Source organism: Anopheles coluzzii, chromosome 3 (genome assembly GCF_943734685.1).
Source record: "Anopheles coluzzii chromosome 3, AcolN3, whole genome shotgun sequence".
Classification (NCBI taxonomy): domain Eukaryota; kingdom Metazoa; phylum Arthropoda; class Insecta; order Diptera; family Culicidae; genus Anopheles; species Anopheles coluzzii.
In genome coordinates, this window is record NC_064671.1 from 81,931,255 (window position 1) to 81,947,435 (window position 16,181).

General features: G+C 51.3%; 4 protein-coding genes across 4 annotated transcripts; 3 read left to right on the forward strand and 1 right to left on the reverse strand.

Moving 5' to 3' along the window:
- Window positions 1–2,237: 2,237 nt before the first annotated feature.
- Window positions 2,238–3,222, forward strand: LOC120957532 (eukaryotic translation initiation factor 3 subunit K). The gene is made up of 2 exons (XM_040379783.2): window positions 2,238–2,422; window positions 2,533–3,222. The coding sequence occupies exons 1-2, from the start codon at window positions 2,352–2,354 to the stop codon at window positions 3,125–3,127; spliced, it is 666 nt and encodes a 221-aa protein (XP_040235717.1). The 5' UTR covers window positions 2,238–2,351; the 3' UTR covers window positions 3,128–3,222.
- A 42-nt stretch (window positions 3,223–3,264) lies between these two features.
- On the reverse strand, window positions 3,265–4,077 carry LOC120957533 (uncharacterized). Its single transcript, XM_040379784.2, has one exon. The coding sequence runs from the start codon at window positions 3,938–3,940 to the stop codon at window positions 3,359–3,361; it is 582 nt and encodes a 193-aa protein (XP_040235718.1). The 5' UTR covers window positions 3,941–4,077; the 3' UTR covers window positions 3,265–3,358.
- A 299-nt stretch (window positions 4,078–4,376) lies between these two features.
- Window positions 4,377–12,497, forward strand: LOC120958230 (uncharacterized). The gene is made up of 5 exons (XM_040380871.2): window positions 4,377–4,694; window positions 4,758–4,879; window positions 4,950–11,195; window positions 11,269–11,793; window positions 11,876–12,497. The coding sequence occupies exons 1-5, from the start codon at window positions 4,668–4,670 to the stop codon at window positions 12,195–12,197; spliced, it is 7,242 nt and encodes a 2,413-aa protein (XP_040236805.2). The 5' UTR covers window positions 4,377–4,667; the 3' UTR covers window positions 12,198–12,497.
- Window positions 12,498–13,961: 1,464 nt separating this feature from the next.
- On the forward strand, window positions 13,962–16,080 carry LOC120955298 (ubiquitin-like-conjugating enzyme ATG3). The gene is made up of 5 exons (XM_040376023.2): window positions 13,962–14,333; window positions 14,421–14,556; window positions 14,647–14,990; window positions 15,068–15,357; window positions 15,442–16,080. The coding sequence occupies exons 1-5, from the start codon at window positions 14,262–14,264 to the stop codon at window positions 15,602–15,604; spliced, it is 1,005 nt and encodes a 334-aa protein (XP_040231957.2). The 5' UTR covers window positions 13,962–14,261; the 3' UTR covers window positions 15,605–16,080.
- Window positions 16,081–16,181: the final 101 nt, after the last annotated feature.

Genomic DNA, 16,181 nt, shown 5'->3' on the forward strand with positions numbered 1-16,181 from the left:
TTGAATTCAAAGTTTCTATATTATCTGTTAAACATTTTCATCGAACATGGTATGATGTTTATGTTTACTCCTCCTTCTTTTTCCTTAGATCCAGAATTACCCAAGCACCACAGATAAAGCTTAAACGACTGGAAAATTGAATATCCATAGAAAAAATTAAAGCTTGACAGCTTCATTGGTTTGATCAATAGATGGCGTATTACAACTCATCATTATATTGCTATCCTTTTCTTGCAATGTGTTTCGACAAGTTTCATCTTATCATGACCTATATAGCCTTCTAACTTTCCGAGCAAAAATCTATAAAAATGGTCGTGTGGTCAGATAGGGGAAAGCGGGGCAAAATGGGCATGTTAAGCAGTTTACTGGATATTCCTATGAATATGCCACAAAACACAATTTTTCTTTCATTATTGCATGCCTCCACCATTTATCTATGGATTTAAATTGCCACATAGAATGAAAACAACTTAAAAACATGAAAATAATGTAAAATAAAAATTGATGTTTTACGAGAAGCATTTTTGACACGCGGGGTAAAATGGGCATAGCCCTGGGGCAAAATGGGCATATGTAAACAAACTGTGAAACGTCAAAACACTGGGGCAAAATGGGCCACAACAACTGCGCTTAGGTAATGGTCTATGCTTTTGCGCACCGTTTCGTGAATTGTATTTTCGTTCTATCTTTTGTTTTGCTGGTCAGGAAAGCCCTTAAAATTCTTCCAAAAATATGTTATCAAAATTAAAACAGTTTTTACACGTTTAAATCTACAAAATCGATTCTTTTGAAGCTGTGTCTGTTATCATTATTGAGGCGACAAATACAACACCATAGCCTCACCAAACGCCATTTGTCAAAAGTATCTGCCCATTTTGCCCCAAGCGTAACTGCCCATTTTGCCCCACGTGAAGCATTTTTGTATTTTATGTTATATTAGTAAAAATACGCATTCGATCGCCTTGCTTTCTTCAGACAAATTGTATAGAAATATCATATCTTTAAGAATATATCATTTACAACTTCAACGCATCCCTGTAACACTGGTTTAAGCTTATTTTCGAAGTGGCAAAAATTATATCAATATGCTACTAAACCTTATTTTGCATTTTTCTTGGTTATTTGTTATGTAAGGGTTATGAAACTTACATGGTGTTCATAGAACACTCTAATGAATACATTTTGAGCATTGGAAAGTATCTTTGTAGTCAAATAATGCTTAAATAGAGGGTGCCCATTTTGCCCCACATGCCCATTTTGCCCCGCTTTCCCCTACGTGGATATCAACATCAACGACCATTATTCAAATCTCACTTGCTCTAGTGCTGGTGGTTTTCGTTAGAGTTTAGTATTTAAACAATCGTATCGCCGTTCTAGTTCTAGCGATGCATAACTTCAATGCGAAACCATACAACAGTACAGAGGAAATGAGAAAGCTCTCCTCCAAGCGAGGAAGCTCAGCTGGTTGGGTATCCCACCAACAGAGAGCGCCACCAGCTTTTTTGCTATTTTTAGAATGCATGAGTCATTTGCCGTCTGCTATACGAAGTCTTTCTATATTCCGTTTAGGTTGGTAGCTTGAGTCTTTTAGAACCCGTTTAGTGGTCGGTTAGTGGATTTGTGGCACTTGGGTTCTGACTTCCCTTTCTGACAATGTGTTTCCAAGTGTCACAAATCCTCTAAACGACCACTAAATGGGTTCTAAACGACTCAAGCTCTCAACCTAAACGGAATATAGAAAGACTTCGTTTAGCAGACGGCAAACGTCTCATGCATTCTAAAAATAGCAAAAAGCAATCGTATCGTCGTTCTAGTTTTAGCGATGCATAACTTCAATGCGAAACCATATGAGGAAGGAGAAAGCTCTCACAGCGCGGAAGCTCCTCTGGTTGTGTATCCCACCAACAGATGGCGCCACCAGCTTTTTGCTATTTTTAGAAAGCTTCAGTCGTTCACCGTCTACTAAACGAAGTATTTCGCATATTCCATTTAGCTTCAGAGCTTGAGTCGTTTAGTGGTCATTTTGTGGTCCTTTAGTGGATTTGTGGCTCTTGAGTAACCCGCAATCTTGGCATCAAGTGTGAAACCATGTATAAAGACCGCTTGAAAATAGCTAAAAACCTTAATTTTAAATCCGCTCATTTAGGTTCGTTCAAAATTTGTCCCCTGGGTATGTGTTTTGAAATTGTTTCGTTAAAAAAAATGCCCTTCGTTCATTCACCGCTTTGTCAACTCGATCTGTCAAACGGAAACGTCAGCCTCTCGCGTTGTATTTCACTCGCCGTCCGGTTGTGGCAAAACTATTCGTCAGCTATTTTCCAGCAAAAAACGCATCAATTCCAGCCGCAAACATGGTGCATTACGTGAAAATGGAGGACGGCAAGGTGATGCCGATCCAGGAAATGCTGAAAAGCATCGAACGGTAGGTGCTGGGCGAAAACGCTCCGCGAACCCTAACCTAGCACTGTGCCCAAGTTGTTTACGTTGCTTTACCCTTTCTGCCCCCCCCCCCTCGCCCGCGCGCCATTGCAGATACAACCCGGAACATCTGAAAGTGATCGAAGCGTACGTCGAGGAGCAGGCCCGGGAAAACCAGTACGATCTCGAGGCTAACCTGGCCTGCCTGAAGCTGTACCAGTTCAATCCGCACCTGCTCAACCTGGACATTACGTACATCATCCTGCTGAAGGCGCTCACCAACTTCCCGCACACCGACTTCGTGCTGTGCAAGTGTTTGCTGCTGCCCGCCCAGATGAACGACGAAACGGTGAAGGAAATCATCTACCTGGCGGACATACTGGAAAAGTGTGACTTTTCGCTGTTCTGGTCGCGGCTCGCCAAGCACCCGGAGAACTATCAGAAGATCAGCGGCTTCCACGATTCGATCCGCAAGTTCGTGTGTCACGTCGTCGGCATCACGTTCCAGACGATCGAGCGCGGCTACCTGATGCAGCTGCTGGGCAACGTGGAGGAGAAGGTGCTGCTGTCCTGGCTGAAGCGGTACGGCTGGAAGGAGGAGGGCGGACTGGTCACGATCGCCACCCAGGAGGACAACATCAAGACGAAGCACATCACCGAGAAGATCGAGTTCGACAATCTGGCACCGCTAATGGCCAACTGCCTCTAAGCGTTGATGGGAAGATGGGCGAAAGTGTAAGCCAGCTCTCGGGTGAATGAGAAATAAATTACAAACACGGTGGTACCACACTTCTACACGTACAACTGGTGAAGCTCTTCCTTGCCCAGCATTTTGAAAAGAAACCATTCCGTTGGTAGATTGTGTTCGTTTATTTAATCCTACTTCAACTAAACAGCTTAAATGCTAAATAAAAGCGCGATTGTTGCCCCCTTCCCTCCACTACTCAATCTCGATTACCGCTCCCACCTTTGTGAACGCTTCCTTTAGCTTTTCCGCCTCCTCCTTCGGTATGTCCTCCTTCACGACGGTCGGCGCACTCTCGACGAACTTCTTCGCCTGCACCAGATTCATGCCCTCGAGCAGGTTCTTCACCTCCTTGATCAGGGCCACCTTCTGCTTCTCGTCGAACTTGACCAGCTTCACCTTGAACGTCGTCTTCACCACCTTCGGGGCGGCTTCCTCCTCGTCGGCCGCTGCCGCCGCCCCCGGTGCCGGGCCGCCCGCGAACGCACCGAACCCGGCCGGCATCATGGCGGTGTCGGGCAGGTTCAGCTTGCGCTTCAGCAGCGCACTCAGCTCGGACACCTCCAGCAGGTTCAGCGTGGCGATGCTGTCGACGATGGCCGCGAGCTTCGGATCGGCCGGCTTGTCCGTTCCCTCCGGCACCGGTATCGTGAGCTTTGCCGATGATCCTCCGGCCGAAGCAGCCGCGGCTTCCGCCTGCCGCACGACGCCGGTCGTGATGGGGCGCGTGAACGGACCGACGCGGGCTAGCTGGCACACCGTCCTTAGGGCAATCATTTTGGCGTTCGGTTGTGGCGGGATTGTGGAATCTGCGAGACGGAAAGTAACAAAACCTTGCTTGCCCAATTTTTCTCACCACACAGCATGCGGCAACACGGCTGGTTCGTGTGTTGTGACAGCTGTGACGTAACAGCGGTACAGTGCTGCCAGTGCGATTTTAACGAAGGATTGTTTCGCTACCGGTTCGGGGAATTTCGACCGCATTTTATTTATTTTTCATCAAATCACTCAAAATTTGCTTTTTTAGGATATATACTAATTTTAAGAAGATATATAAGCTTATTTTGTATTGAAACAATGAATTTGAGCGATAAAAACATTTTGAAAACACATTTTCGTTATGCGTCCGCTGTCAAACGAACGAAATGCAACCGTTTCGAACCGGTTGAAATTCAAAGCAAACTGCAACTGTCAAACACCGCAACGGATTTCCACAGCGCGTTTGTTGTTTGCTGCGCCATCCCAACAGCCAAGGGGACGCAATTTTTAGCTTGTTTCAGTGTAAATAATACGAATAAAACTATTTCGCGGCACAGCGGCGGCTGTAAACAGTGAACAGACAAAGCATTCCTGTGTGAAAGTGTTCAAATTAATATCGTAAAACAAGCTTCGGTTGGGGGTTTCCCAGGCTTCCTTGCTTTGATGACGCTCGCCCAACTTGGCGTCTGTTGATATCGTTGTTGACGGTACCAGTCCAGCCCTGCAAAGGAACCGCAAGCACAGCATGAGCTCGAAAGGGAAGCGATCGTCCGTAAGTGTGAAAATCGGTGAAATCAAGAGGGGAAATAATAAACATAAAATGTTTGTGTTGCAGATCCTGAAGAAACAGCACTCCGTGCCCGATTCCGTGGGGCGTAATGATCCGAAAGCTTCGTCATCCGCCACCGGTTACAAAAGCCTTAGAAAAATAGAATTTAACCGTAAAAAATCAGTCAAGTAGGCAATCGAAAAGCAATGTAATCGAATAATTGTGGCAGCCTAATTTTCTTTTATTTTTTTTTTTTAGGGAATTTATTGTCGGTGAAGATGTGGATACGATCTGGGGCAATTCGTACGAGGTGTCCACCGATGCCACACCTTCCAGTGGGCTCGAGGACGCTACACTAGGCAACAACAGTACCTGCCGCGACGAGCAGAACAAGGAGAACCGGTCCACAAATCAGCTCCCCTCGGTGGACGACTCGTTGCGGGGCGGTACGATCAACACCACCAACACGAGCTGGGACCTGTCGATCACGCTGGCCGATGACGAGCGGCGAAAGCTGCGCAGCGACACGTCGGCCGTATTTTCCCAAAGCCTCAACACCACGGAGCGGCTGCTGGTGGAACCGTTCCCTGTGCCCCAGCAGCAGCCTCCCACCGCCAGCAAGGTTAAGCTAAAGCTGAACGGTCTGTCGGTCGATGAGGGTGAGGTGCAGGCGATGGACATTAGCCCGATCAAGCCGGGCGTGAACCCGTCGCCCATCAAATCCCCCCGCAAGATGATCTACACCTTCCCAAAGCAGGCCATGTTTGTGGAAATTAACGACGTGCCACCGGGTGGAGCGAAACGGTCCACCGTCCAGCCGGATGAGCAGAAAACACCGATCCAACCAGCCTGGCGCACCGGGGGGTCATCATTTGGCAAGGGGGCTGACCAAACGACACTGCGCGGTACCTCGTCGTACTGCGCGTCCGAAACGTGGAACTCCCATCCGCACGCCCTGTACCAGGGGCTGCTGGGGCAAACGCGCGCGAGCGGTGAGCTGCTGGCGAACGTTAGCTCCGACGTGGACACGACGATTGCGCTCACGAACGCCATGACGCAGGTGCTGCAGTCCTGCTCGAACGAATCGATCCAGAAAGCCACCAACATGGAGCTGGACGAGTCGACCACGACGCTGCCCTCGAACGCGCTCGCCCGTGCCCGGCCCTCGTTTTTGCCCTCCCAGCAACGCCCGGCGGAGGAAGAGGACGAGTCACCGGAAGCAGCAGTACGAACGCCACCGAACGGCAGACAGGACGGGGTGTGGGAGGAGATCAAATCGGCCGACATCTCTTCGCCGGTGGAAGGTCACGCGCAGCGGGCGAGCTTGTCGCTGGAAAATATTTCCATCCTAGCCGAACCAAAGCAACCAGAGGATCGAACGAAGCAGCAGGATCGGTTAACGCAGCAACCGGATGTGGACAAATCTTCTTCTTCTACGGGGGAAGCAAACGGCAACGGGTTAATGATCGATTTTGGACTGTCCTCGTTAAGTCTGAAGCTGAGACCAAGCTCACCGGAGATGCCGGTTGTTACCAAGCCACGGATTTTACGCCCCACGCTACCCGCCAGCATGCTGGAAAGCGCCACCAAGCAGAGCGAGCCTGCCAAATCGGATGCTGCCGATGGGTACGATCGTAGTCGCTCGATAAAGCACACGCCCAGGATGATGTTGAGCCGCCAGAAAACGGTGGTCGATGAGGAAGAAGCAAGTGTTGCGATTGGAACGAAATCTCTTGTATCTATGGATATCTCAACCGCCAGCGGGCATGCCAGCAAATCTTCTTTTGCGCCGACCCTCTCCCGAAGGACCGTTGGCATGGAGGAGTCACCAAAGCAAGCCTATCGGGCAACCGTTTTCCACTCAAACGATATTGTTATTGATCGGGTGGAGGAGGTGAAAGCAGCCGATCGAGCAACGATAGTGTGCGATGAGAAGATGGAGCTAACTGGCAGCACACACACCCACGCCGGTCGTCCCACGCTCTACGACCCGCAACCGATAGTGGAAGAACCGGCACCACCCAAGCACCCGTCGACGGTTGAGCGAATGAAACGGGGCACTGTCCACGGTGCGGTTGTGATCGATGAGTCCGACTGCTCGCCCCACTCGCCGCAGACAGCGCTGGCAAACTATCGGCGCACCGTTTACCCGCTGGACGGCATGAGGGCGGAGGAGAACGACACGGCAATTGTACCTCGTTCGAGCAGCAAGCTTACCCGTAAAACGATCACGCCAAACGACGACATGGTGCTGGACGTGTGTGCCACACCGAACGGGAGGTCGGGCGCAGACGCTTCCATTTCGTGCATCGTTTACGGGCGCAACGTGGACGAGCTGTCGATACAGGCGATCAACAGGCGCAACGCGGTCGGTGTGCAGTTTGCACGCGCCACAACCTTCCAGTCGCAGCTGTGCGAAGAATCGTCTTCGGTGCAGATTGTGCGCGATCGGCCAACGCTGATGCAGGTGGAAAATATGGCGCTCGAAGATGGGGGTGCTCGGGTCCCGCGGCAACAACGATTGACGACGCACGTGCTGCACGCGATGGAAGAGGATGATTCGGTCGATGTTCCTCGGGAGAAGGAAAGCGATCGTGTGCCGTCCACCAAGTCGCGGAAGAGCAACTTTAATGCGGAAGGTATGGAGCTTACTTTGGTGGAGGAAACGAACGAAAACGCACACCAGGAGGAGAAGGTGGAAGAACGATTTACAACACACCACGACGCGGAGGAGGCGGTAGTAATGGATGAAAGTGTCGTGGAAGAGAACGTGCAACCTTACGAACGTTATCCTCAGCCCCACGGTGAAGAAAGAAAGGCAGACACTGTTCGACAGCAGTCACGAATTCCACGACTGACCACACACGCGCGGGAGGATATGGAGGGCATAATGCAGCGCACAGAGGAACCGGTGCGAGTGAAACCGAGACACTCTACCTACGAGCGCGAAGATATGGACGTTACAAAGCTCGATTGCGATGCCGCCAAACCCGATCGCGAGACGATCGTGCAAGGCTTGCAAGTGGAAGAGGATAAAGAGTCCGTCTTAGCAACGGAACTGAAACTCCTACCAAAAGCACGACTCTCCATCTACGAGCAGGAAGATATGAACGCTACCAACATTTGCGAAGACGACCCACCCGTTGAATCTTCTCACACCGTGCCGCAGAGCATCATGGTGCCGTCCCTCGAGCCAACCGACGGCAACAGTTTTCGGATGGATCTAACCGACCCGGAAAGTCACGTTGAATTGCATTATAAATTGCGACCAAGCACCTACCAGAAGGAACCGATGGATGTGACGCACGTGGCGGCATGCCAATCAAATTTGGACAGCGAGCAGCAGCAGCAGCACCAGCATGATGTTACTAATTACAACACGTTTCTGGAGCGTTACGAAATGTCGCACGACACCGGGCACGGTAGTTCGGTCGCGCCACAGCGCACCGAACACTTCCCGGAGAGTCTGTTCAATTGTACCCGGCTGTCGAAAGCGTACGAGCAGCAGGAAGAGGTGAAACCGATGCGCTCGAGAGCGTCCAGCTACCACGCGGAAGCAATGGATGAAACACACATTGGTGGGCAGGAGAAAATGCTGATGTCACCCGCTGCCGAAGTTAAACCGAACGACGCCCCACGGCAATCGACGTACCACGCCGAAGCAATGGACAGTACACAGTTGGCGCAAAGGGCTGGTGGTAAATCGTCATTTGGCTTGCGCAAGTCCGAGCTGCAAAGTATCGCGAGACAGAGTGCAGCAGCAGCGATCGATATGGAGGGCATTTCCGTGCTGGACAGTGACGAAACCGATCCGAGACTGTCGTGTGAACCTTCCGCACGTGGTACAATCTTCTTCAGCGCACCAGCGGTGATGGAGGATGACCGGACGAGTGCGAAGCACCCACTGCCAACGCCGCTGGAAGAGCAACCGAAAGGGCGCACGAACAACAACCGTCTTTCGATTTATGATGCGGCAGCAATGGTTGAGGAAACGGTACCGATGAACCATTTAAGATTGCGGCAGGCGCAGAAACCGTCACTGGATGGGCAGGAACGCGGTGGAATGCAGCGCAAGAGCAACGATTGTATGGACGAAACGATCGTACCGGAGAACATCCGCGTGGAACGTAATGTAAGGTACACGCGGCAGTCGTTTGCCCGGCTGGGCGGCAGCATCGAAGCATCCTCGCCGTACCTGTGTCCAGCGCAGCCAATTCCGACGAGCGAGCTGTACCGTCCGTCCTCTCACGCACCGGCGGAAGAAACGATGGAACTAACGGCCGCGGTGGTGTCGAGACAGAACAACCTTGTAGGGGACGGTAAGCGCAATCGACAGACGATCCATCAAGCTGCCAGCATGGATTTGACGCTGGTAGGCAGGGAGACTCCACCCCCTATGACCAGACCGGTAGCTGTCGCCGATCGGCGAACGATTTACCATGCCGGAGCAATGGAAGAAACTCCACCGCACGGTGGGAAAGGGGAAATAGTTCCACAAACAGTTTCGACAGCAACACCGCAAGCCGAAACAGTCCCTGCGGTGGAACAAAAACAGCGTCGAAAACCACGCCAAACCATTCTAATTCCTCAGGATATGGACGTGGAGGACGAGCAGGACAGCAAGGAAGAGAAGGAAGAGATTAAACGGAAGGAGGAACAACAACCCTCCTTCGCCCTCTCGATGCTTCCCCGCGAAACGACCGAAGACTATGTGCCACGGTCTGCCTCCCTGCTGCCGAGACGTGCCTTCGTTCAGCCGCCATTCGTCGACGACTGTCCGGAGTTTGCGAAACCGAACGCCCCAGAACAGACGGACCTGTACCACCGCAAACACCTGTCGCACGTGATGGCCAGAAAAACGGACATTGCGAGCGCACACGAGCTGAGCGACATCTCCATGTCCACCTCGACGATGCGGCCGGAGCTGCCGTGCATTGGCAACATAACGGCCATGATGAGTATGCGCGAAATTACCGAACCCTTGCCGCCGGCATCCTTCCAAGAGCACAGCAACTCGGTGTCCGTTATCTGTCGTGCGGCAAGTCAGCAGGCGCCGGTCGTGCAGGGCAGCGAACAGGAGGACGATGAACCTGTAGGCTTACAGACGCTCGCCTTTGTACCGACGCGACCGAACGGCGCGAGTGACGATGAGTTTTACGATGCCGAGGATGAGCCGGTGGAGGATCAGCCGGTGGATCCACTTTCGCTGACCCGGTCCACCCGCCACCTGACGATGAAGTTTGTCGATGTGGATCAGCTGGAGCAAACGAACGCATACGACGCCGGTGGGAAGGTGTCGATGTCTGTGCCCTCGATCACTAGCAGCAAGCGGCTACACTCGCAGGTGCTCTGTTCGCCGATAGTTGAACGGCGGCCGTCGCCTGCTGGTGACGATTGCGACCCGCTGCAGATGACGCACGTGCGGCAAACGCTGACCACCGCCGCTAGCAATCAAACGCCGAACGGACCGATCAAGAAACGGGCCCGTACGTCCTGCACAGTTGCCAGTCAAATGCTCGCAGAGAAAGAGAAAGCAGCAGCACCGGAACCGGAAACGTCGGAAATCGAGCAAGTGTACGTGAAGGAGGAGCGACAGTCGGTAGCAATCGATAACTGTGCCGCTCGCGCCTCCCAGACGCTCATACACGATCCGTCCGTGTTCGTGCTGGAGGAGGAAAACTTGCTGGACGACGAATCGGACATTGCGTGTGCTTCGATGGCGGAAGAAACGCAACCAGAACCGGAAGCTTCTTCTACCGCACCACCAACGTCCGTGTCATCGTGCCCGCGGTTAAGCAGGATCGCGGAACTGTCGTATTACAAGGATTTTGCGAACTTAACGCTCGAAAATCTGGACTCTTGGGAGGGCGGCACCGAAACGCCAACACCGCCGAACGGGGAGCAGCAGCAGCACGAGGACGATCTCGTTGCGGAATGTATTTCCGTTAGTGATGAGGATTCGCTCATCGTAACACCGCCGAAGGTGCCGCTTGCGGCGCGAAAAGCGCAAACGGGGATGCTGCTGGAGCATATGCTGCTACCGAATGGAGGGGGTCCGGAGGGCGAACTGCTTGATTCAACGATCGCGAGCGAGATCATGTACCAGATACGGCAGCAGCGCCCGGTCGTGGAGCATCCGTGCTGCGGCATGCCGACGGAATGCATCTGCCCGTTGCGGCGGGAGGTGAAGCGGCGCCAGGAAGCGTCCGATCTGGTGTGGAACCGGTGGTGCACGCAGCTGGCGGCGATCAGGAAACGTACGGCGGCGAGTGCTGGTTCGCCGGCGGCTGAAGATGCGGAGCGGCCGAAATCGTTTGCGGAGCAAATCGAGGAGCTTAACTGGCAGCTGCAGCGTGGCCAGTTCGACGAGCGATTTCTGTTCGTGAAGGGGGGTGATGAGCTGTGGGAGGAGGATGTGTCGAGGAGGAGGAGCCGGACCGCCATCCCTAGCGGCCACTACCCGGAGACGCCGAGCATTGCGTTGTTGGCGGACAATTTAAGAAGGTGCCCGCTCTCTCGCAATGGATTTTGGAAGGATTTTTGTAATAATTTGTCTTTTTTATCAATTTTCTTCCAGCTTCCTTGCGGAGCAGTTGTACGCAGTAGATGACGGGCCACCGACCGGTGCCTCCCTACCGGCCGTACCCCGGATCACGCAGCTGATCGCGAACAAACTAGCCACCGACTGCGACACCCGCTGGACGCTGGACTGTTCGGAGGAGGATGCCGGCGTGCTGCAGTTCCGGCACCGGACCCTGCGCAGCTTCGTCCTGTGCGTTCAGCTGCAGCCACCGCGCGGTAAAGCCGCTGCTGCCACCCTCCAAACTGCGGGCATTCAGGAGAACTGGCGCCTCGAGCGGATACAGGTGCGCGAATGTCAGCAGGAGTACGTCCACTCGCCGAAGCTGCTGCTGGCGCACATCGAGTTTATGCGGCTGGTGGAAGAGACGACCGAGCAGACGCTTCGCTCCACCTACCGGACGGTGGGCGATCTGATGGGTCTGTGGCACCGGTTTAACGAGCAGCTGGAGCGTGTCTTCGAGGTCGCTAACCGGCTGCTGACGATCATGCGCAACAACGATGCGGTGCTGCACTACGATGCGTAAGTGTTGCCATTCAATTTTTTTGTTTTGCTTTTGTAAATCCAATCCATTGATCATATGTTTCTACATTTCTCTTCACAGACAAATGGAGCGGTTCTGTCTGAAGAAGTGCTTCCATCGCACCGGGGACGACGGTCTAATCGAAGCGAACGTGCTGCTGGTGCACTTCAACTGGATTGGATGCATCGGTGCGCCGAGCGTTAGCTTCCGCTGGCCGATGGCCGACCTGCCGCACAAACTGTTGCCCGCTGGTCACGCCCAGCCGCAGCACGGCGCGGCATCCTCATCCACCTCGTCCGGCTGGAACCTCCCGAAAGGTGTGTTCGTCGGGACGGATCACAAGGCGGGCCTCATGTTTCTCGAGTGTTTGCTGTGGAACGTAACGAAGCAGTACGAATCATAGCAGTAGCGCAATGACGATGGTGTAGTCCCTCTTTTTGTTTAAAGTTCGGAAGGATCGTCGTAGATAGAATCTTGTATCGGACTGCAATTTAGAGCGTAGAGCAAAGAGATATAGTGTAGTGTTTCGGTTTAAAGCGTTTTGGACGTATAATTTTACTAAACTAAATTATCCACTATTAAGCTACAGCGTGGTCGGCCGCGTACGTGTTGTTTTCGGCCATATTTTAGGGTACACCAGAATTGTCTTCTCTTGATGGGAGTGTTTGAGAGAAGTTGTCAAATACAATGTTATAACAGTGTTCGAGTGAAAGCATTTTGTTTTTTGTCTAGTGTACAGTGATGAGAAATACGTTAGATCGCGGCTTCAATGCCCACCAAAACGTAATGAATTAAGTTGATGGATATTATTTAAAATTTGCATAGTTAATTATGGTAATATTACACCAAAAACGACTAAAAAACGAGATTCATCAAATTGTTACTGAGGTGTGGGATAGCGAATCTCGATGCCTTGTGATTGGAATCTCGGCATCATCTACCCCTCATACAAGACGTCAGACAAGGTAGGACTGCAACAACTACAGGGGTATTACGGTGTTGAATGCCGCCTACAAAATATTCTCCCTGATCCTTCAGAATCGACCTGAAAAATCAACAACTGATCAAATATTCACCATGCGGCAGATCTTGGAGAAGATAGCAGAATCTTCTGTAAGTCAACCCAGATCCTGGCATACGCTGATGATATAGACATGATTGGTCTGCGACTCTCCTATGTAGCAGAAGCCTACCAAGGTATCGAGCAGACGGCAGGGGACCTCGGATTGCAGATAAACGAGGCCAAACTGGTGGTGGCAACATCAGCGGCCCTATTAACAAAAAATCCAAACTTACGTAGGCTTGACGTACAGATAGGTGAACGTACTTTTGAAGTCGTCCCAGAATTCACCTCTCTCTGCTCAAAGGTCATCAACGACTCCATCGCGGTAGCTGAGTTGCGCGCAAGGATGCTGGCAGCCAACCGGTCATTCTGCAGCCTGAGAAATCAGTTGACCTCAAAGAACCTGTCGCGACGGAGCACCTATATAGTACTGGTACTCACATACGCCTCTGAGATATGGACACTGTCCAAATCTGACGAAACCATTTTAACCGCGTTCGAGAGGAAGATGCTCTGCAGGATTCTTGGAAGTGTGAAAGGACAATGAAGGAGCCGCTATAATGACGAGCTATACGAGATGTACGACGACCTCACTGTCGTGCAGCGTATCAAGCTCGCCAGGCTATGGTGGGCTGGACATGTGGTACGCCTAGAAACGGACGACCCAGTCCCACTAAAGTCTTTTTAGCCCGTTCACAAGGGCAGAGGAGACTTGGTAGGCCCAAATTGAGGTGGCAAGATGGCGTGGAGTAATTATACCGACAACTATTGTTTCTTGGTGCCTGTTCCTGTTACAAACATATTTAAGTACTGGAATTAGCCCTTTCATGATGTATCCTAATCCTAGTTTTTGTCCTGTAACTGTCCCCAAAATCATTTTGTTCTCACGCGTTGATCTTAAAGTTGAACCTCAGTATGACCACTGCGCCATCAGAAATAAGGATAAAAAGATAAAATTGAAGTAGGAAATATTATTACAACGATGTAAATGGGATGTAAATTTTGAATTTCCAGCAACAATAAAAAAAGATAAGCACAGCTCCCAACGGCTGCAAACGTCACGCGCTTCGCCTTCTGTTTTGACGTCTCATCGTGGTACGGATTTTGACGTTTGTGACGAACGCACACACAACACAAGAAGAGAAAGCAAGTGGTAGGAAACAATCGAGAGCGCACGAAGGTTTTTAAAGACAAAAAAGCAATAGACATTTTGTAACGTGAATAAAACTCCGTGCAAACAAACACCGAGCAGACCGAGACCTTTTGCTTGTACCCCGCTGGTGAGGTGCCTGGCTGGCAGGTTCTGGTTCTCGCTTGTCCTACGGTGAGACGACAGCACGGTCTGTTTACTCATTTTTCCTTTGTGATACTCCACTCTCGATCGATCGAAGTCGCGCGACGAGGATGCAGAATGTCCTGAATTCCGTCAAGGGCACGGCGCTCGGTGTGGCCGAATATTTAACGCCCGTCCTGAAGGTATTGTTTGAGGCACGCGTCAATGGGGTCAATCAATGGGTTGCTAATTCTCTTTGTTCTCTCCCTCAACGTCTCCACGTACCACAGGAGTCCAAGTTTCGCGAGACGGGTGTGCTTACGCCGGAAGAGTTCATTGCCGCCGGGGACCATCTGACCCACCACTGTCCGACCTGGTCCTGGGCGGTGGGCGATGAGAGCAAAATCAAGCCTTATCTGCCGAAGGGTAATTGTGTTTCGTCGTTGCTGGACTGTTTTTGTGCCGTTTATTTACGTTCTATCTTTCGCTTTGGGTGGGTTAAACATTATCTCGCAGATAAACAGTTTCTGATTACGCGCAACGTACCGTGCCGACGGCGCTGCAAACAGATCGAGTTCGTAGGGGAGGAAAATCTGGTAGAGGAGAACGATCCGGACGGTGGGTGGGTGGAGACGCACCACTACAATCCGGACGAGGCGGGCAGCTCCGGGCTGGAGGATAAGGTGTGCGAGATGAAGCTGGACAGTTCGCGGATCGAGGACGAACCGGCGGCCGATATGGACGATCCGCGCAACCTGGAGGACGGAGATGGTGATGGAGGGCAGGATGATGACGAGGACGGTGCGGCGATCGATATGGATGAGTTCGAGGAGAGCGGTTTGCTAGAAATGGTCGATCCGGTAAGAATTTGCGGGAAGGAATGTTTCATTTTTTTACCAAATATTTCTGTATGTAACCTTTTCTATTTTTTAAACAGTCAAATGCACTTCTTCCGGCACCGAACGAGAAGCCGAAACCGACGGTCGCTGCGTCCGAGACGGAGGGCGACTCGGTCGTACGCACCAGGACCTACGATCTGCACATCACCTACGACAAATACTACCAAACGCCCCGGCTGTGGGTGATCGGGTACGATGAAAACCGCAAGCTGCTAAGCGTGGAGCAGATGTACGATGACGTCAGCCAGGATCATGCGAAGAAAACGGTCACCATGGAAACGCATCCGCATCTGCCCGGACCCAACATGGCGTCGGTGCATCCGTGCAAGTGAGTGTACATTTCCTTTTAGTGTGTCTATATACCCATTGGTTTTAACATTTGATGTTACTGTCTCGCCTTTTTTTATTGTAGACACGCGGACATTATGAAGAAAATCATCCAAACGGTGGAGGAAGGGGGCGGCGAGCTGGGCGTGCACATGTATCTCATCATCTTTCTGAAGTTCGTCCAAACCGTCATACCGACGATCGAGTACGATTTTACGCAAAACTTTAACATTACCAACCACAAATAAGGCGGGATGGGGAATGTGATGCTACCGCCGAGCCGGACGCCCCAGACCCCGTGGAGGAGCAGCAAGCAGACACAAAGCCTAGCCTACGATTAGTGGTCGCTTAAAAGCAGCAAAAAAAAAAAATTGCTCTGTGCGTGATGATGTTAATCGACTCTCGGAGGGCTTACCGGAAGGCATCATGTACCTTTTGTGTTTAAATTTCCTTTTTTTTGTTTTACTCCATGTTTTATCCGTTCGTCCATTTGCGCCATGTTTCAACTTTTCAGTTGCCTGTGTGTTTAGTTGTGGCGTATTGTATTTTTTTATAGTTGAGTCCTCCCCAAATGAAACACCCAAATGATATTTAAATGCTCCACAATTGCACTACCCAGCGCCCCTCGTGTTGTGTGGAGCTTTCAGAGTAAAGACTAAGATGGTTTAACATGATGCAGGCGTGATATATATATAAATGTGTATAGAGGCGATAAGCAGCTTAACGGGAGGCTCTAGACGTTGTTTGAAGTGATTGAGAAAGTAGTTTTTAAAATTTAGAGCATCTTGTAGATCGTCTTGTAAGGTTGGGTTACGCTCCAATTAT